The 22,370-nt window shown below is 37.0% G+C and overlaps 1 protein-coding gene across 1 annotated transcript in view; it reads right to left on the reverse strand.

The window, feature by feature from the left end:
- Nucleotides 1-22,370, reverse strand: part of FARSB (phenylalanyl-tRNA synthetase subunit beta) — a 39,206-nt gene that overhangs the window by 13,746 nt on the left and 3,090 nt on the right. The window contains exons 5-16 of the mRNA XM_030494543.1: nt 21,895-22,010; nt 21,292-21,442; nt 20,169-20,277; nt 17,748-17,818; nt 16,371-16,432; nt 16,233-16,284; nt 14,603-14,664; nt 14,007-14,214; nt 13,504-13,584; nt 10,457-10,549; nt 7,923-8,040; nt 1,330-1,482 (exon numbers count right to left, since the gene is read on the reverse strand). Of these exons, the coding sequence (XP_030350403.1) occupies nt 1,330-1,482; nt 7,923-8,040; nt 10,457-10,549; nt 13,504-13,584; nt 14,007-14,214; nt 14,603-14,664; nt 16,233-16,284; nt 16,371-16,432; nt 17,748-17,818; nt 20,169-20,277; nt 21,292-21,442; nt 21,895-22,010 (1,276 nt within the window). The remainder of the gene's footprint in view (nt 1-1,329; nt 1,483-7,922; nt 8,041-10,456; nt 10,550-13,503; nt 13,585-14,006; nt 14,215-14,602; nt 14,665-16,232; nt 16,285-16,370; nt 16,433-17,747; nt 17,819-20,168; nt 20,278-21,291; nt 21,443-21,894; nt 22,011-22,370) is intronic.

The raw sequence follows: 22,370 nt of genomic DNA on the forward strand, positions 1-22,370 counted from the left end.
AGAACTCCCAGAGGCTCTTCTAACCCTCACACAGCACCCCCTTTCCAAATAAGAAGCTTTGCTATTATCTGTTCTGTGCTTGGCAAAATTAGAACAAGAAGTACAATTGTTTAAACATTCTTCTGGTCAACCTGGGAATCCTGTCAATAATATTCTAATAAACCCTTTGAAAGTCCACATAAGTAACACTGAGCAAAACAGTACTTTGTCAAAAAATGGGATGGAAAAAAGTATGTCAATATTATGACACAAATGTGTATTAAAGTGCTAGGAGACCAATTAGTTGAAGTGTGATGTTTGACATCTTGGCAGTGCACTGCAAAACAGGGAGACAGCTAACAATTTTTCATTAAAGTTCTATGAATAGGCAGGCTCAGTCAGGCCATCAGGGACTTTCTGTCAGTGCCACTTTTTCCAGTAAGTGCAGAATGGAGGCACTTCTTCAAGCTGATTCAATTTCAGTCAGCATCTCATATCTCTGAACACCAATGCATGATGTGTAAGCAGAATCACAGCTGCTATCCCTGCTTTTCTTGCCTTTCTATATTGTATTTACTACATTTGTTATAGAATATATAGAATAGATTAGTTGCTGATGCTTGCTCTCTTGCATCAACCTATGCTCTCTGAATGAAGTAATGGGGTCAGCCTGCTTGCTTTCTCTCTTACATGCATATGCACATACACAGAGGAGATTTTGCACTGAAGGATGTCATTTTTAATTCATGTGTAGCTGTATGGAGAAGGAAGTGGGCTGTTACACAACTACTTGTCTAAGTAGCAGGTTCAGGCTCAAAGACAGCAGGTCTATAAAAAAAAAGATATATAAAGTATATATCTTCATATGAATATATAAATAAAAGTATGGACGAATAAAAGCTATAGACAAAGCTATAAACTAAAAGATCAGGTGTAAGAAGTTGTCTTTTCCAGGCACTGTTAGCCAAAGAGAATACAGTGGGTAGCTGGCATATTCATCAGTTCAGTGAATTCCTACCTACCCTTGCAGTCAGGAGATTAATTCATTATAAACAGTCCACGAAGCTCATGGCATATGCTTTACTATAAGTCTCCTTAAACTGTCAACTCGCTATTTATATAAAACTACTCAGAATAGCTCACAGAAAGACAGCAATACTATTTTACAATCAATGAATGCAGTTAATACCTTTTCATTATCATTTCATCATACTGCAGTATGATAGCATATATAATAATATTAATCCTTAGTAGCGTGATGCTGAGAACAACCAAAAGTTCACCTCAGATGGTAGGGGAACATCTGATCTCCAGAACAACCTCTGCTGTACACTGTATTGTCTTCCTTACCTTCAGCTGCCTTGATGGTGTAGCCATTCTCTTCATTTGGTGGAACTTCAAGGAGCTGCATGACCCTGTCCAGCAAACCATGGATAATTTCAAACCCTGGGCTCTTGTTGTAATAAACAGCACAGAAATGCCTGTAGTTTCTTGCACCTACATCTGAAGAAGAAGAAAACAATCATGTTGTCTGGGAATCTTTATCACACTTTCAATGACTTTTCATTGTCGGTTTTCTTGTGCTGTAGTGTGTGGCTGAAAGGAGAAATGAATATGTAAAGTGACTTCTCTGACACACCATTCATAATCTGAGGAAACAGTGGGATTTCTTTAACCCACTGGATTCTCACAGTCAGAAATGCAAATAAAGATTTAAGGTATCCTATGCCTTGGATAGGAAACAGCATTGTTACAAGTGTCTTCTTCACAGTGACAGCTACCAAGCATATAGTTAAGTGTTAAAGAAATTAAAAACAGACTAGCCAAAATGTAAATGCTCAGTAAGCATTAAGAAACTTGCAATGCTGGTGGGAAAGCTAAATATTTATAGAACTGAGCTGCAGAGTAACTGTCAGTACAAAACAACTAGCCCACAACTTGAAATGAGTAATAATGTTAGCATGGTGATCGATGAAAAGATCTGAATTCTCACAGATTTTCAAATCACAACTGATGCTTTTTGTGATCATCTTGGACATCCCCACAACCAAGTGACTATGAAAAATGTGCTACACTGCACAAACTCAAGACACAAGTGACTCCCACTTTGGACAATTCCTTAAGCCAAAACGCTGAAAATCCTGGTGTAAGCTTTTTTAGATAATTGATTTCATCAAAATAGGTTTTTCTTTTCTAAACTTCCAAAATGACTACGTAGTAGGATGCTGTTATACTAGTATCTACTACACGATCTCTCTAGCAATACACGCTCTCTAGCACTACTGTGCCCCACTTCGAAGCTTTAGTCATTGTGGGCTTCAACATTTTCACTTTTTGACAGGAACAATCTAGGAATAGAGTAACAAATCTATTGTCACATCTGCCAATTTGTAGCAGTGAAATTCAAAATTATGATTAATGTAGTGAAGCCATTTATTGCCTTCAGGTCTCTACCTTCTCAAGGTTAAAGTACGTGTTCAGCAAGGTTGGTGTATACAAGGACAAAGTTTGCTGAAACCACGGAAGGACTCTTTATGTGACTGTCTTCTAGACATTCATATGCTTTGAAAGCCCCTTAAGTGTATACATTGCATTTCAGTTTGGAGCAGAGCTGCACTTCTGAAGGAAATCTCCTGATCACCCCCACTTACCGTGCTTCTGTTCACACTGTAAAGCAACCCCGCAGCATATAAACCAGACTTCTTTCAACTGCAATTCAGCTAGGACAGATGTTCCAGAAGGGCACCTGAATAGCTTCAACCACTCCAGGTCATTCAGCACACATGATCAGGCTGGAGCTAGGATAGCTTGCATGTATGTAGCATGGACTGTGAGTCAACGGTCTTCTTCTATAGGGCACTGCTTTGTAATACTGACATATAGTGCAACAAGTTACAGCCAGATTTTTTGCATAGGTTTCTCCTTTAGAGTCCTCTGGCTTCTGTAGTCTCCTAGTTGCTCATGTCTAGGTGGATGTTCTTTCTCTTCCACTTAATAGTGATTAGATATAGGGTGGAAATGTTTCTACTGACAGCAATTTCATTCCTTTAAAAAAAACCCAACAAACAAAACCCACCAAAGAACCCACCAAAATCCTTCTGATCTATAAATACTTGTAATGTTTGAGGGCAAAGCGGGAATAAGAACTTCTTCAGTAATGAAGAAATGAAGAATGAATGAGTAGGGCAGCACCATGTGACATGGCTGGAGGCCTAGGGCTTTCATATTTCTTTCTGTAAATTACCCAAAAGAAAGCCACATAAAAACTGGTATATGCCAGGGTGTATTATGTTCTTTACACAGTCAACTGTGCCTGTCTGGACCTCTGGTCATGAAACAGCTGAACTTAGCGTTCCCAGGAAAAAAGCAGTGCACAGCATACCACTTATAGAAGGAGTGTGGTTAAAGATCCCTATCCAGATAGTAACTTCTGAGTTGTACTTCCACATAGTTCTGGACATAAGCATCAGAACTGAGCACCTCAGACCTCAAGAGACAGTTCTTCTCTACAGGCATCAATTGTTTGCTGCTGTGTTCAACACAAGAAATAAGGGACATCAAAATCAACAGGAGCCAAGCTCAACACAAGGGGAAAAGTGCGTTCTTCAGGCAGCATAGGGTTAAGTAATGAAACTTCTTCCCCACAGGATTTTGCGGATGTTAGAAGTTGACACAGCTCTGAGGAGGCAGAAGAAGTTCATAGGAGATAAATCTATTACTTCTTACTGTAGAAAAAGAGCCATGTTTGAGTTGGGAAGTCACTGAGTTACTTGTGGCCAGAGAACAGAGGAATGCTCTGGAAGTATTGTATATGTGTAGCTGCTCTCATGTCTTTGCCTTGACAGCCACTTTTCACTAGTGTTAGACAGGTTATTGGGCCAAACAAGCCTTTGGTCTGATCTGCCATAGCTGATCTTTGTGTCTGCTTAAATACATGCAGAAACCTTAGCACTCAGTGTTTACTGAACTGTTAACATCTACCATATGCGAAATTAGAGATTATATTTAAATTAAATTTACATCTTGTTTATTTGCCCCAACCAACCGTTTAGTAACAACAAATCTGTCAAAAACTAAACAGGAAAACATTTACCAAGTGACTAGAAATATACAGATTAAAAAGGACTGCAAAAACAGGAGCAAGAGCCTACACAAAAGATGAAAGCACAGCCTTTTTGAGCCAAAAGTAATTCAAAACTTCTAGGGCAGCAGCTTGGCAATACAGCTGCAAGTTCTCTCATCAGTCACTGAAAGCTGAACTTACTGTGGCAGTAAGTCTGCATTTTGTCACTCAGGATCTTTCTTCTGTCATTATAAAAATCATAGAATCATAGAATAGTTAGGGTTGGAAAGGACCTTAAGATGATCTAGTTCCAACCCCCCTGCCATAGACACAAATTACAGTGCTAAATAATGTTGGAGAATCCAATCCTGAAGGTAAAATGGCAACACAGAGAAGTAAAGGTTACAGAGAAAATATCAATAAATACAACACATGATTTCTGGTCTAAGCAGAAATCTTTGGGAAGGGAAATTGGGCTAGACATTCAGTAGAAAGTTTGGTTTTGGTTTATTTTGGTTTATTTTTCCTCAGAGTCGTTATGGTAGCAGAATTTGTGACAACTATCTAAATTTAAATTTCATTATTATTCAGATAGTCAGTGGTGTCTTCAAATCCCTATTCTTAACTGAAGCATCAGAAATAAATATACACAACATGTTGTCAACTATAAAAATCGTTGGTAAAGAAAAGGATGGGTTTTTGAGCATTCAAAGAAGATATGTTATAAAGCTTACTCCTCTACAGAGTTCTGTTACAACACAAGAAGTTCATGCACTACAGGCGATAGGAAGACAAAAAGTAAGTATTAGGAACTGTAGGCAAAAGCTGGCGGATGTTAGAAATGCTTCAGTTCTTTATAACTCACTTAAGAGATCTCTTGTGTCATGCCATGAAGCATTTCTATTTTTTAAATGAGCCTGCCAAGTATGTCAACCTAAATTATATATACAGATGTATTTCTGAGACTTCAAAGCACTTCCTGGGGATGCTGCTGAAAAACAATCCAGAAGATGGACAGCTGGTTAGGAATATGTGAGCCAAAAGAGTACAGAGGAAGATAAAGCTGTGTTGTACGCTGCCCACTTTCAAATTAGAGATGCTTCAGAAAAAATGTCTTGGTGATCTGAAAGGGGGCACCTGCTCATTTAAACTTGTGTCTTAGTCTCACAAAAATCCTGAACTGTTATCTGCATGTATCTAACACTTCCAGACAGTTTGGAAAAATGCTTCAAGATATGGCAGCAGCTGTACTCAGAAATGATGCAAGTTGTGCTAAATGTGTGCTACCATAAGCTTGCCAGATTCTCCAAGATCACTGGTCAGAGGTGATTTCTTTTGCTGTTGTAAGGGAGAGAAAGGGTATTCTCAGTTAGGACTGGTGGTGTAAAGCGATGACTTACATGCTGCACTAGTGTAACTATCCTACTAGAAGTGACTATCTAGTGTTACCAGTTAACTACACAAATGCTGTGTAACATACTCAAAATCAGCACGTTTCCTCCTGCCTCGAGAAGAAAAGCTTCTGCTCAGATTTGGTTCCATTTAGTTATATTAAATCTGGTGCACATTTTGCTGATTTAGTATGTCCAACCTTTCTGCCAGATATGTCTGAAAAGAAATATGTTCAGTTCACCTTGGTTATACTCTGGGTAAGAAGGTATTTTATAAAAACCAGTGTGTTTAAAAGAGCTAGGTTCATTCACACATGAATGACTACAGGATGCCATTTCAAATACAGTTAATGTCAGTACTCTTTTGACCTACACTTTTGAAATTTTTAATTGGAAATTCTGCATGCCAAAATCATGAAACAATAAAATTAAATTAGTCAGTCTGATGACATAAGCCTTCTGCAGGAAATCTCATTCCATATGTGAGAGGACAACCCCACAATTTTCAGGGTTTGCGGAGTTACCAGTTATTTCTTTCCCCCGTCCCCTTTCAAACTGTTTATTAGGCAAGTATAATTTTCAAAGTAAATTCGGGAAAGACAGTAGTTATTCTAAACACAGCATTAAAAACAATTTCAGATACTGTTCACAGTCTGCAAGTGCTCAATGCATGAGAGAGCTGCCCAAGAGCACAGGGTACAAAGCTGAGGCCTCAGAAGTCTTCATCTTTCATCTGTTGCAATGATTCCCATCAAAATGAAGCACACTACAAAATCAGTCTTTATAAAACTGTTAAGCTGCCATCTACATAAATGAAAGCTTCCAAAAGCTACATCTAACGCACATGAAATACAAGTAACAATTTAACCTGCAAATTTTATAAAGCCAGAATAAATAAACTTTTGGTTCTGAAGAATGCTGATGCTATTCTGTACCAGTTTTTTTGCATTCTAGCTAACTGCATGCCCAACTAGGAATAAGCTGCACCACCAAACTGTCTGTATTTAATAAAAACCCCTAATCTGCATGGTTTGCTAAAACTGCTTATTTTGCTTGGCAAGGCTCTTTTTTTCTTTAAATAAATAAAAAGAAAGCAATCTGCAAATTAAATTCATCACCAAAGCAATTTACTTGCTGCTATGTTTATGCCTTATGTAAACCTTTGTTTTGCAGATCCCAGATACCTTAAACACAACCACTAAAATCTGAAACCAGATAATGAAACAACAGAACCATTCCTGCTGCTGAATTTAAAGTAATGTCAGCCTTTTTCACTGAGGCAAAACTTCATTCAGAGTTGTAACTCAGTGTACAAGCACTTCCTCCCAAAAGCTGTAGGTTGTGCACTCCTTTTCCCTTAATACACTGTATAGAAAGAAATTAATCAGTAAATTATGACAACTTTTTTCACATTTAAAAATCCATTTTTTTCATTTTACTTCAATACATTTTCCAGATTAAAAAAAGATAATTTGAAATATTGCTCCTGTACAGTGAAAGCAGTGCAAAGAGGCCCCAAAAGACAAGAAGGATTTCACTGAAGCTTTTGAAAAGTGAACTAGCTGCTTTGTTTCACATAAAACAATTAAGGTTAGAGAACGATTTAAAGGCAGCCACGCTTTCTTAGCATAGCTGGATGAAGTGGAAAGATAAGGAAAACCTTTTGTAGATGAGAGGAGAAATTTAATACTGTTGAGCTTTTTATGTACACATTTTTATATACAGACGCGCTCTATTCTTTATCCTGTATCTGTGCTAAGTTGTCAGTTTTCCAGAAGATAATTTTGGAAAACAAATACAAGCAATCCTGTTTAAAGATGGTGGCAAAGGGATTCATGTTGAGACACAATGACCCCAAAATCTTCCTCTGAATTACAGCTCTCCAGATAGAACCTGCTATTCCTAGACTTGAGACCTACTGTTTTTCAATTGGTAAAGCATTGCACACCTTTGAGACTGCAGCAGTTTAAGCAGGCTCCAGCACTGTAATAGCAGCACGGCTTTGATATTTACTACTTTCCAAGATTTGTGCTGCTTGAAAACACTACCAGCAGATAGTTTCTTTCATGAGTTATATCCCTGATAAGAATACAAACAAGCACAAGATTAAGAGCAAGTCAAAATGGGTGCATCAACATAAGCAATTTAGAGCAAGTTACTTTTTTTGGTGCAAAATTGTCTTGCATTTATCCTTGCAGTATTCTTAACAGATATGTAAGGGATACTCAGATGCCTAAAAATACTTGCAACTTAACCTACTTGCACGTTTGAGAAAGCATCTAAAATGAAGCTGTATCTCTAGCCACTCTAAAATCTAGCCTGTTAAGCCAATCTTTTAACTCTTGCACTGTGCACATAATTTGAAAAACCCAAACAATGTAGTATGTAATGCTTATTACATTTTTAAAGAAATACAGATTTACTTACTATTACCATCTGTTATGTAAACATATTTCCATTATCAAAAATTTTGAGGAAACTTCTCTTACCTGTATTAGGATCTTTCACTACGATGTCAGAAATCTCAAAGAGCTTGAGAGGCAAGGGCATCTTTCGGTTAGCAGCGATAGTTTTCAGTAGCCCAGGAAGGAGGGTTGTACGTGCCACCTGCAGGACAAACATGGGTGCTGCAAGTGAAGTACCTTCCAAAAAACCTAGTGTTAGTTTTCTTAACTTGTTGTTTTGCTCATTTGTAGTCAGAGTTTAAAAGTAGTCAGGTGCAAATACTTCCCTTATTTCCTATGTTTAAGCATCTTTGCTTTAGAATTATTAAACCTGAAAATGTACATTGTCTGCATGTTCTTTATACTGCATTTTCTGAAAGAGCATATATGTGAGCTTAAGTGCAAGTATTATTTCACAGATGCTTGAGCTGCAGTGCAGGATAGAAAAACAGATACAGAAAGAAAAGCAAAAAATTCCCATAAATTTAATCTCATTTATGCAAAAGGTAAATACCATATGTTATTTTTGAAATATTAAGCACTATCTGAAATACTGATACTGCGGGGTATCAATGAAATAGGCAAAACCTAAGTAACAGGTTACTTAGATAATGAGGGAAGATCATGAGGGGAGCGCAGGGACGGCCATGAGGGGTAGGGGCTGCAGCTATATAGCGTGGGGTACCATGAGAGGGCAGATGAGAGGTGGCTGTGATTGGAGATCATGAGGGGCAGCCATAAGGGGAGATCAGTTTGCCCTTAGTGACATGGTTTAGTGGTGGGCTTGACAGTCCTGGGGTAATGGTTGGGCTCAATGATCTTAAAGGTCTTTTCCAACCTTGTTGATTCCATGATTCTATAAGATATGCACTTATAAAACAGAAACAGATATATTCAGACTGCAGATGTGGACAACCAGAAACACATAGAAAACATATGCAAAGAACCAAGCAAGAGGCAATCATATCGCTGTTCTTACAGATCCATTCACATGTATTTCCAGTATTTTCCATTCAAACACTTCTTTATAAGTGCACTCTTCCCGCCCGACCCATCCTCCAAACTCGAAGAGCCTGATTCAGTAAATTTTAATGGAATGGGGGTGACTGCTGCTTGACTGCAGGTAAAAAGTTACCATATGCTCAGTCACATCTTATCATTGGTCATGCAGCATTTCTGTTGATTTATCCTACTTTTCCTAACCAATGTAGTGTTCCAGCTGCAAACTCAGCTGGAAGAGTGTCCCTGGCATCATCCTGCCCTTGTGCTGCTGACAGAGATAGGGGTGGGAGAAAAGCCATCCTGAGAATCTCATTACAGTTAACATCTAAAGCTGAAAGTTTATAATGCATCACAGAGTAATCCTTCCCAATTTTCAGGGAGGCCAACAGATTTTAAAAGATTGAGGCTGTTTTTGCCACAAGTAATATTCAGTCAATGATACAACTGCTTAGCAGCACAGCCACTGCAAAGGCCTGGTCTTTGAAGAATAGGAATCTGAAACTGTAGCTGACTAAAGGGGCTGCTATTTCTCTTTTTATCACACTCAGTGGTTTGTTTGTGGTACATTCTATGTTACTCAGTTGTAATCACCATGCCAAAATGATGTGTGTGAACGGGTGATAACAGTCTAAAAAGGTTACAACAGTGTCTTGCATGACTGCTTATTTGTGGTACCAAACAGAACAAAAAAATACATGAAGGTACCCCAAAATTCTGTTCTTGAATCTCAAAGCAGCAGGAGACTGCTTTTAGTATTAGAGGTAAGATCTAGAAAGGTGTCTTAGATGCTTGGAGAAATCAGACTTCCCGAAGAAGATCTTGAGGGGGGAAAAAAACCAAAACCAAACAACAAAACATTAATACCCACAGACTGCTGAAACTTTTCTAAACCTTTCTAAAAAGTGTTTACCTTTGTATTTCTTAGGTTAGAAACAAAAGACTCTAAATTTATCTTTCCTGTAAACTAAAGAAAGCATCTTTAAAAAAAAGCCCAAACACTTTCTAAAAGAAATACAAAAACTACGGGTATGCTTTTAGGTATTTTCAGAATTGTTGACAATACTGTACTTGAGCTCTAACTTTGCTCTAGCAAAGATTAAATTATCTAGAAATGGGTATTAATTCTGTATTGTTCTTTAAGCTTTTAAAAATTAAAAAAGGAATAATAATGGTTAATAGTTTAAAAAAACATTTCATGTTCACAGCTCCTGAAGTTTAGAGATTGCCAGGTCTAATAGTTCCATTTATATTGAATGACTTTTCCAAATGCAGGAGCTGATCAATTATCTGGGATTTTCTGTAGTAAGATAGCTCAATTTTGCCACATGCTGTCATAGAGACCATGTAGCACATAGATATTTTACTGCTAATAGTATTTCACACCAAATGAGATATTTCTTAGTGAAGGAGTAACAGAAGATGACGCTAGCAAGTGTAGCACATAGATATTCATGTCCTCCTTAATGTATGGAAAGTAGCTCTATGGTTTATAAATTTTATTTCCTATTGGTTTCTTTCTCTCCTCTTTAAATACAGAATATGTGACAACGCTGCACTCAAAACCTGCATTATCTCACCTGAAATTCTGCAGTTTTGGGGTTTGCTATGCGCACTGCTTTTGTTGCAGAGATATCCATGCCAAGTTTGTCTGCAATGTCTTCTTGCGAACACTGAGAGGAAGAGACAAAATACACCAAAGTCAAGTAGTTAAAACAGACAGTAGGCCAGCAATGAAACCTGATATCAAGAATGAACAATGCAGTTGTAGCACTTGCTCTGAGGCCCCATGATATATGCTTTCATGTGCAACACCCACTCATAACAAAAATTAAGCCCCAGTCTTAAGACTAAGTAAGCAAACTGGTTTATCACATACAAACGTTAAATACTAACCAAAATTAAGATAGTTTAATAAAAGAAAAAAGCAAGTGTTTACTTCAGTTTCTGTCATGGATCACTGTCATCTGTTTTACAAACAGAGGCTCAAATTCCGCCTCCTGACTTGCAGTGACTAAAGTATTTTATTCTGAAAATAGTACTTGTAAAGGGACTGCTACCCAAGCTTTCTCACAAAGAAAACAATCCCTTGGGGGCTACTTACAGAAAATAAAGTACTGTCTACAAAAACCAGTTCCTATTGTCAAGCCTTCAGTTTTAATAGCTGTAGAGGATTCTCGTAGTTCATTGTTGTTTTCCATTTTTTGAACTGGAGTATTTTTGAAGCCCTTATTCTCTTGGGTGTATTTTTAAGCTGGTGAGTAAACCAATACATACACACTTTGCCAGGCTCAGACAATGTCTGTGCACATAAACAACAGATGCTACTGATAAGATCCACACTACAGATTTCCAGAATTTATAGCTTTATTAAGGTATTAAAGAAACCAATAGCAGACTAGGCATGTAATTGAGGATTTGCTAGTATACTGCAGTCTCCCAAAAGTGTTCCCTTTGCACTGGCAGCACTCCGAAAAGTGGGTTGATAGACCAAATGTGAGGAAAATGAGCAGATGATTTTTAAAAAAGTGGATTATTGAATTAAAAAAAAAAAAAAAAAATCAAATGCTGACCTTAGGAGGAGAAAACTGTTAAACAGTTTTCAGATGTGTATCTAAACTACAGTATGTTACTGTGATTTAACTAAATGCATTTTGGCTAAATTGTAGCTCCTCACAAAAAGCAGTGTTGCTGACTACAAGTATAATTTTGGGCTGAAACCAAGAAACAGACTGTCTGCACAAGTACATAAGCAGTGTTTGTCACATAATGCTGGGCTACAGAATGTTGTAGCATAAATTATATTTGTCATAGTCAGGGGCCTCACACTGGTGTTTTAATAAAGTGTTGGTGATACAGCAGACTGTGGGTTTCACTTCGTCAAATGCAAATATGTAATGTGATAACATGATATACTGTGTGATCTTACAGAATTCTGCTGTTGCAGTTCATAAAGGTCCTTGGTTGTAATGATATAGATGTGATATATTCAATGTTTTCAAGCCTATCACCTGTTCAATGCTGAAAAAATTAATTATATTTACTAATGAATAAGGAAAATATAGAAAAGTTTGACCATGTTATACATATTATTTCCCCAACATTCCTCTTGTACTACTGCAGGTAGTCTGAATATCTTTGTTAAATACTAGCACTGCAGGAAGAAATACCAATCATTGCCCTGGTTACTTAAAAGAGTTAATAACAAAATATTAAAACATGAATATATTTTTCAGATGTTAGAATTAGTTCAAACTTCTCTTTTGAAGCTCAATGAAATCTGGAGGTGTTAACATTTCATTCAGTCCATTTGTATTACCAACTCTGGTTGCAATCCCTGAACTTTTCAAATGCGTGGAAGTGTTTTGGGAGTGTGCATCACTGGATACTAGTTAGTAAGTTATCAAAAAATAATCTGTGATCAGACAACTATCTCTTAAAAGGTTGTGTACTTTCAGGAACATGTATTTCTGGTCATCTAATAACTTCTAAGTTCAGGAAAAGGTTGGGAAATTTCAGAGAGGTTTTAATACAATATGTGATGGTAGCTCCCCATATGCTAAAATGTCCACAAATTGCACTTTAATGCAAAGGCTTTGAGCAGATTTTGAACAGAAAGGATTTTCTAAAATGTATGGTGTATTTTCAATAGCTGACTATATCAGTCTCCATGTGTGGACAGTTAATACCATGTACACTTGGAGGGCTGTACTTGCTTTTATTTTTTATTTTTTAATTATTATTTTTGAATAGTAGATCAGATTCTCTGATCCAGTTCAAAGCTATGGCAAAGAGGTATGGACAAGTGGCCATGACAAAGATGGTGTTTCCAACTGACCAATTTTGCTGCAAAATGTCAGCATTAGAGATTATGCCAGCTGTTGGTACTGGAGTGGCACATACTGCTGCAGAGTAAATTACCTAATTCTTCGTAAAAGACTACTGGCATGGTTGTAAGAAATAATATGAATAGTACCTGAAACCAGGGCAAACAACACTTAGTATATTTTTATTTGTTCCTCTATGCAGAAAAAAAATACCTCTGGTGAAATTTACAGAGGTATTTGTGTTCCCATAGTGTGCAATATAACTTTTTTACAAGTATTTTTAAAATAAACTCTTAGAGTAGCTACATATCAGCTTGGTATCTAATGCAGGGAATCATTAGCAAGTGACAATACTAAAAAGAGACAATGAGAAACAGGGTAATCTCTAAACTGTTGTAATATCCACCAGAAAGTATTAAATTTTTATGTTTGTTTTCCAGATTATCAAACTATAATGCATTTCACATCTGGTGATCAAAGTCTTGAGAGAGACTTGCTGTCTTACAACTTCATCCTATCAAGTTAAACTAAAACCAGTACTTCAGCAGCTAATTTTGCCTCTATGCTTAGAAGTACATGCCACATTAACAGTGGCATTCAATTTCTCTGACCTACAAACTCACAAAATAGTATACTGTAAATCCAAAGGACTAGCAAACAATCACCTGCCAAAATAGTAACAAATACTGGTATATCTATACAACAATATATCCTCAGACCCTTAGACATTCCTCTGAAGTTTTGGTTGCATCACTCTTCCAACATACAAGTAAGAAAAATATGAATTCAATGTAATATACCAGGGCAAAAGTGAGTGCTTCAGTGAATCCAGCAGCTGCCAAGTCCAGTCTCAGAAGTTCAGTGAGCTTATTGAGGGGGAGCTACAATGAAACAAAAAAGTTTTCAACTTCCATCTAAAAACATTTTCTATTCTTTCCCGAGGTGATTTTGCCTGTTACACTATGGTGAATTCACCAGGGAGGTACTATGCTTGTGCACTTAAAATTTATGAAAGCGTCAGCCAGCTGCCTTTAGGCTTGCCTGAGGAAATGAATCTCCCAATTAGAGATTTAATACGGGCTCCCTATTTAAACCCTGTCTTTTTTCAAGTACCAGCAACCACTGGTCTTGGGCTTATTCAAATCAGTGGGGCATCTGTTTTGTATCCTATCCATGGTAAATACTTCTCAAGGCAAAGCATGTCAAAATATTTAATTCCTAGGTTCTGTTTTCCCCAAAGCCCTTCTGGCATGCACTAGTCATTTACTGACAACAGAGCGTTTATTTGAAGGGGCAATCTTACTTGATTAGCTATGGTGTACGTTTTCGGAATAGCCATCTGAATGTTGTTATAACCATAAGCTATTGCTGCATCTTCTACGATATCACATGCATGGATAATGTCCGCTCTGGTAGGAGGGATTTCAATCTCTATATTGTTCCCATTCCCTATGACGTGTGACTTCAAACACATCCTAGTCAGCAGCTTTGCAAGGCTTGATGGAGTTTCACTGAAACAAAACAAGAGAGTAGTAATTTATGGATCTTGCACTATGTCGATGTTTCTGCTGCACTGCCTGAAAAACTCCAAGTTCTTTGTGGACTGTACACAGACTTAGCATTTGATCAGAACCAGCTCAGATTCTGACTCTTGAGACAGTCATTTTTCTTTACTTTGTAACAGTTCTGTAAGGCCATAAAGAATCATTCACTTCCCTTGAAAAAAGAGGGAACAAATCTTACAGAGTTGATCTAATTACCCAAAATAACCCCTGAATTTTTCATAAAAATAAATAAATAATCACACAGTGTAAATAATTTTAAAACAAAGCAATAATCAATGTTTTCTAGTACCTTTTCCATGATTAAGGAAAACTGTTTTCATTTGCAATAACACACCTGATTCCTATTTTCTTGTTAATGAGTTCAGGTTTCACCTTCTCTTTTCTGTAAGCCAGTTCCTAAAAAGAAAGACACAGCTTTTCAGCATACACAATGCCTGTCATTCCTACCTAAGAGAATTCAATTTTGACATCTTAGTAATCTAGGTTCTTCTAATTATGCTAATAAAATGACACCCACAGCAGACAAGTGTGGAATACTAGGCTAAACTGAATATTTTAAGGCAAATATCTTGATTTTAAGGCAGGAATCTTGAAAATATTACAGTATACGATGCAAAAGCTGTTCTTGGTTAAGCTAGAAGGTTGAATGCAGCATGAAATCCCTGTTATTGAAACTTCCGATTAATTTCTGATATATGCAAGTAACAGAGTTGTTGAAAGTTTCTAGTGACCAGTTGATCCTAAGTCAAAGCCCTAAAGCAGTGAATGGTCATGCATGAGATCTCATGGTCTACTACAGATCAAATGACTTCTAGGAGGAAAAGGAAAGAAAACTTTCCGTTTCCGTACTGGGCACGGAAACATCTACTGGTATTTTACATAGAAAGTTTGCAATATATTTAAGGAAGTTATTTTGTATATATTTACTTAGGTGTTTCTAAACTTCTAGATACACAAACCCTTAAAAACCTCAGCATCTAAAACTCTGGGGATTTTTTTTCTCTATTTTATCTAGGGAAGCCACTTTGTTTATGGCAGAATTCTGCATCTTCCTTCTGTTGATTAAAGCTGACATTGCTAAAAGAAAAGCTAAAATACCACTAGAATAACTCTCAGTAAAAATAAGTTTCTTTCCCTTTAAGCAGTTTGTACTTGCCTGATACATCTGATTTTTATGAACTCAACCAGAACTCTGTCTTCAGCTACTTTCAGGAAACAGGACGAATTGTTTTCTTTATTCTTGTTAAGAGAACAAAAAAGTAAGACTCCACTACAGCTAAGAGGCCTGCCTGGGCCTCTGAATGCAAGCAAACCTGCACTTGAAAGTCAACATCTTCCCTTATAAACCTTTCACTGTATAGACTCCAAATATATGATGACTGAAAAATCCAGTATTACAAGGTTATTTTAACTGAAGGGCATTAAAACTTCCAAATCTGATAAGTAAGTTATGGTGAGGCTGATTTCAGTTGTCCACTGGCTTAAGGCTGAAGGACCTCTTCCTGCATTCATTTCTCCTGATTTGGAACACATAGGTTTTAAAGGCTTTAGACACAGATTATGACTTTTGATTAAAATCTTTACTTGTTCCTGAAAAAGTTCTTATCACATGAACGCTAAACCACAACAGTGGTTGCCACTTGTAACTTTAAACCCTACCCTTCTTTTTGGAGTATCAGGCTATGTCAGTGGTACTGTATTTTTAGCATTACAATAAATTAGTGGAGCTTCAGAAAGAGTTTCATAGATAAGGGGAAGCTGGAGTTGGGAGTTGTTTTTTTGTGAGGCTAGAAAAGGCCCTGACTCACTAATATACAGATAGTGCCAAGCTGAGCTTCTACACTATACCTCAGAATCAGTATATACTGCCTCTGAAGAAAAAGAAGACAATGCCACTAGTACCAGACTTTGGGTAAGCAAAATCCTTTCTGTAAGGATACTGAGATACATATCCCTATGCTTACCGGATAGATGTGGGTCTTCCCATTAGGATAAATGACTTCTACTGCTTCAACACTACGAGAGACAGAGAAACAGAAGTAAACGTGTTTTTAACACATGGCCCAAATGTAATGTCTCTCTGACTGGAAATTCATACTCACCTGAAAGGCTTCTCACAATATTCACTAAACATCGTGACTATAATATCAAGAACAATTTTTGCCTACAAAATAATCACATAGAAATCTGTCATCTACTTGTGTTAAAATAAACAAAATACCTTAACAAAAACATGGGGGGGGGGGGGAAGTCTTGTCCTACACTCTCTCATTCTATTCTATTTAATCACTAAACAACCAAAATACTAGCAGTCTAGAATACTAGATGTTTTTATTTTGCTGCAGAGACAGTTGTGCAAAAACTTTAAATCTTTGGTTTTCAAGGTTCTGAAGCATTTATGTATCTTTCCTAAATTCTATTATGAATATACACAGGGTCTTTAATACCAGATGGAACTACATCTTCCCAACCTTCAGTCTAATTAGACATTTCACTGAAGCTCAAGTGAGAATGTAGAGGCTGAAGGACTCTGTGTTGTTTAATACATTATCAAATAACCTCATCTGCACTATCTTTTGTTTCACAGTTAATATTTTAAGATTTTTAGTGTAATGGAACATAATCATGAAATTCAAATCAACTTCTCAATCTACAAGGGTTGTTTTTTTGATGCCTCGCAGTATAATTTCCTCCATGTAAACAGAACAGCACCATTTTTACTATCAAGGCAAGCAGTAGCAGGAAGCAGTTCTTTATTAGTTTGCTTAGAAGCCACTCTCCAACATGCTAATTTATTTGTGTCATTAACATATCATTGTGTAGTAGGGTAAGTTAAAAGTGGTTTTGCTCTTAGGTGTCAAGATACATGCTTTAGGGAAACTATCAATGAATGCACAACCTGTATTCAAGAACAGGCAATTATAACTGCTTAGGCTTTCATGCTTCAGCTTTGAGTTACAGAATTTGCATATGGAAAGACTTCCATTTGACAATTATTTGCACAGCATCCCTGCTTGAAAAAGATAACTATGAAGAAAAAGTGTTGTCTTCCTTTCCTCAGCCCAAATTTTCAGTAGGAGACAAAATGATTCTTTACAAAGAGTATTCTGGCAAAATAGACAGTCTTAAGTGAATTTTACTCTTTCTGAAGCCTTCCAGATTTAGAAAAAGTGCTCAACAGTGAAAAAAGCCCTGAATTTACTTGAGTTCCTCTCTCATACAAACCGAAAACTTAACGTCAATATCAAGACACAGTAAAACCAAAATGCAATGAAAATACACCACCGTCTGTAGAGCAAGCCTCAAACTGTGTTGAGGGAATTCCACACAGGCCTACAACTTATTCTGCCCTTTTGAAATGGGAGGCTGGCTCCATAAAGTAAACACCTGGCTATCATAGCTCTTTGTATTGGAGCCCTACCACCCAGAGGGAAAACAACAATATTATGGCATATCAAAAGCAAGAAAGATTAATTTACCTTTGTAATATCTGTGCCTGTACATTCAATGAACACATTTTTGGTGTTTACGCTTATTTTTGTATGATCTCCTAAAACATGTAAAGAAAACAAAACGTTAAAAAATGCTATTGCTTTTCTTGCAACAACACTAATACTGACTCCTTTTGTGATTCAGAAAGACGATTGTCACCTTCTGCAGCTTAAAAAGCCACTGTCTACTGCACCAACATTCACAATTCTTACCAGAATAGCAGCTCTTTTTATTTTTAAATTTATGAATCAAAAGGAGGAAAGAGACAGACCAGACTCACTGACCAGGTTATGCTTTACACTGAAAGACACACAAATCTACAGGTATCTCAGTATCCTGCTGAAAAAGCAAATTAGCAGACTAGTGGCCATCTGCTGGTTGCAAACTGGTTCTGCACTTCCAGAGCATCTGTTCTTTCCTAGCTTTAAGTAACACGTCTGCATTTGATGTGTGACTTGTGTAAGAAAGCAGCCTTGGATAGGAATTAAATGTTTTTTAAAAAGTGATTTAGACTGATGAATATCCATAGATACATCTCTGAATAACCTAGATCTCTTGACACTGCCTCTTGATACATTATGGGTTTGTCTACATTAGTGATTCAGGTCCTAGTAAGGCTTCCTTTTAGGCATGAATTTGTTTTGTGTCTGTATTGGGAGTCATAAGGATTAATGGGAATCATGAGTCACTGAAGCACATCACTGATGCACTCAAAGCTGTTTCTCGTGTGGAAGAAGCAAGGAGCATCACCTAAACTATCTGTCTTGCAAATTGGATGCAAAGTCCCCCAGGTACTTGGTTCCCTACAGAAGTGGGGTTCTGTTAGCAAGCCACAAGCAATCTAGAGCAGCCATACAGAAATCTGCTTCGTAATGCCTGTCAGGTATAGATGTGCAGTGCAAACCTTGAATGAATTTCATTGCTTGTAAGCATATAGCATGGACATACACAGTCCTAGAACTATATGAGATCATGCCAAATCTAACCTCCTTGTCCCTCTCACCTTTCACTGAACCCCACAGGAGGCAAAGGGAAGCACACTCTTGGATACACATGGACATTCTTGTTTCCTTTGTTTGACCCTGACAAAGTCATTCAGCTTCTGTTTTCATTTCCTACCTGAGAAACTAGGTCACAGTTAGACTGAAAGTTAAGTGCACTAAAGATCTTAAGACTGAGACATCTTGTATGCCCTTCCCTTTGATGTTGTGCTGTACCTCTTTGCAGATGAAATGTATTCAGCATTTCTGGACTCACTTCAAAACAAATATAACCTTTCACTTAAGTGCTTGTAGATAATCCAAAAAGCCAGTAGAGATGTTTATATTTCATTATCTGTTTAAAAAGTACCTTTAACCTGGAAACCTCTCTCAAATACTGTTCTTTAAACTTAGAGACAGGTATTAAATTTAGCTCTACCTTTTAAATTGGTAAAATGTAAGTATGCAATCCTTATACATGGAACGCTCCAACAATGGAATGAGCCTAACAAAGAAGGATCAGACACAGTGGTTGACATCACCTTCCATTCAGAACAGTTGTTCTTACCAGTCCCTGCCACAGAGTTTAAGCTGCCTTTTAAGAAGATTTGGGTTGGCTGTTTAAGATATGGATAAGGTTGATTAGGAAAAATACATCCAAAAGGATTACCACTGCAGAGTTTATCGGTCAGTGTAGGGAAAGTTATTGATTCTTGACTTAAAAATATAGGTATACTGAAATATCTTTGTTAAAGGAGTAATTCTTGCCATATTATTAATTTGCTTTAGTAACCATGGTTCTCAAAAATCATCCACATTTTCTTTTGCATTCAGAAGAAAACTATGTTTAGAAACAGTAAAAAAGTATAGACCAATTTATGCTTTTTAAGCCATTAAAGTCTTCTGGAATGACTTCTGTGATAGCAGGAGAAGCCGTAAGAACTGGTTCACACTGCGGATAAATACACTGGGCTTAAGACCTAGGTGAAAAGTTCCCTACTGTAACCACATAACATGGAGTACAGTCTATTACAGTTGCCAGTTTACAAAATAATTTCTTACACGCTTCTTTTAGCTAAATGTCTGATGAATAATGTTTACACATGCAAACAAAATGCTTTCTTAACAAAGGTTCCTGTCACAAGGAACCTTTCTTGAGTTCTAGAAGGGTATGAAGAGCTAAATGCTGAGGTTTGCAGTGGGACTTTTACACTCCCTTGATGAGGATGAGAAAAAAGGAACACCAGCAGCCTAGGGAGGGAGCAAAAAATTTGGCTGCATTTAAACTGAAATAAGACTCTATGAAATTACAAGTGAAACAATTTTAAAAGAACAGATTAATCCTTATTACACATCAACGTTTATGGTAGACACTGACTCACACAGAAAATAGCAGCGACAGTATAAACTAGTCTTAAGTAATCTTACCGTTGATGATTGGTGGCATGGACAGAACAACACCGTTGCTGTCATAAATGACAGGATAAAGTGGCTTGTTTTCAATTAGGTGTAAATAGTGCCGAAGGTGGCTGTCAGTCTAGAAAAACAAAGCACAACCTAAATTTCATGTTAGCTCACTTGTGAACATCCATAGTGCTACAGTCCTTTGCTGAGAGATTAACAGGAATTTTGAAAGAGGGAAGGATTGGGTTCAGAGCTAGATACTTGACTAGCAAAAGCTGTTTGCTCTCAGAAGCAAGAAAACTTTGAAAAGAGAGAACTTTCAATTACAAATTGCTGAATACTGACACATTTATGCTTAAATTTGATTAAAAATTTACATCTGTTCCAATGACATAGGTATATACTGTACCAAAAGCATTGTTTACTTCTAGTCTCTCTGATAACCCTTCTTTCCTAGCTCTGTTACTCACCCCTAGTCAGAGATCTTTTAAGAATTTATCTCTATGACCAGTACGTGTGCTCCAGAATGGCTGTATATTTTAACGATGGTGATAACAGCATCATTTTCAAATGCTGACATTGTGACCCATGTAAACATTGTAAAATTAGACTTGATAAAACCTTTTCCTAGCATTTACCAGGTTTCATCAGGATGCTAGGTCAAGAGCAGTGCCAGACTTAACTTGAGCGTTTTACATAGCTACACTTGCCTAACATGTAGTTGCGTAAATAATTTAACATCTTCCCCAAGTAAATTGTCCAAATTAACATAACATTTAAAAAATTTGGTATTATTTACCCCAAACTTTTGTCAGCTTTGTAGACTATCTTACCAGTGTAGACAGATAAATACACAACTCTTTTACAGAGCGTCTTTGTGTTGATAAATCAGAGGGTTAATGTAAAACCCACTATTCTAAGAATTGTGCTTGGCCACAAAACACCATAATGTATCTTTCATGAACAGCAAAGTATTACCATGCATTTCTCATGAATAAGCAAAATCTGGACTGTTCACTGGATGAAGCTACAGAAAATAACTTTTATTTGTAAGAACAACTCTTAATAACAAAGATATGAGAGACGTTAAGCCTTGGAAATGTAGCTTTGTGCATTTAGTGCAACAAGTCTAAAAAATCCCACTTACCCTATAGAGATCCATAATTTGTGAAGCTGTGTACTCCTGAGATTGATTCAAGGGCTTGAATTTAATTTCAGAAGGTGCTTTAGCCGTATAAGTAAATGGACCAGAGATGGTGTCCAAGTCATGGGTACCTATTGCTACTAATGCTCTTCTCCTACAAAGAAAGAAGACAAAATAATGATTTTACTAGTAATATCGGGAGTTCCTTTGAGATAGTATCTCATGAGTCTATATACTCCTGTGCACTCATAGAACTTACTGAAAAAGTAGAAGGGCAATTGTGAAAAGCCTTGAAAATTATTTTCATGAATAACATTTCAGTGAACGGTAACAACACAACAGTCAAAGACAAATCCAATGGGACTGTGGCAAAACACTTCTTTTTCAACTGCTGTAGGAGCCGTAACAGCTATTTATGTTGACAAATATTGAGAGCAGGTGGAAACAGACAGGGAAATTAAGAAGGATCAAGAAAGCTGTTATAAAATATTTTCCTTAGCATGTATATAAACATAAACATAACGCCTCCCTGCAACAGGGATGTGTCGTCTTAACATACGATAAAATCATACACATGGACACTATACACTAATTTTAAGCACTAACCTGCAAATATTTTGGTGTAGTTTTTCTTGGAGGTCAATGAAACTATCATAACGTTCCTTGGTAAAAGTTATATTACGAAGGACTGCAGCTACAGCATGAGGACGGACTTGGACAGTCTGCAATTTACAACAGCAACACATTATAAATTTCAAGTACACAGAATACACAAAACTAAAAATCATCAAATGTGCAGTTTTCATCTAAAATACTCTTTTGTAAAGCAGTAATTGAAAGGAAATCTAATGGAAAGACATTAGAATCCCAAAGGGAAAAACAGACCAACCAACCCACTCCAGGTCTTCAGGGAGGCTTCCAATATACTGTGTAATGGCCCAGAAGGTCGATGCAATATGAGCATCTGAAACTTTGATTTGATCTGCTACTAGATTCACCAAAAATAATTTGCCTATTGTTCCATCCACTCAGCTTCCTGAAATACAAATCCCAATGAGCAGATACACTTATATTTCTTCAGC

The sequence above is a fragment of the Strigops habroptila genome, chromosome 8, assembly GCF_004027225.2.
Source record: "Strigops habroptila isolate Jane chromosome 8, bStrHab1.2.pri, whole genome shotgun sequence".
Taxonomy (NCBI): domain Eukaryota; kingdom Metazoa; phylum Chordata; class Aves; order Psittaciformes; family Psittacidae; genus Strigops; species Strigops habroptila.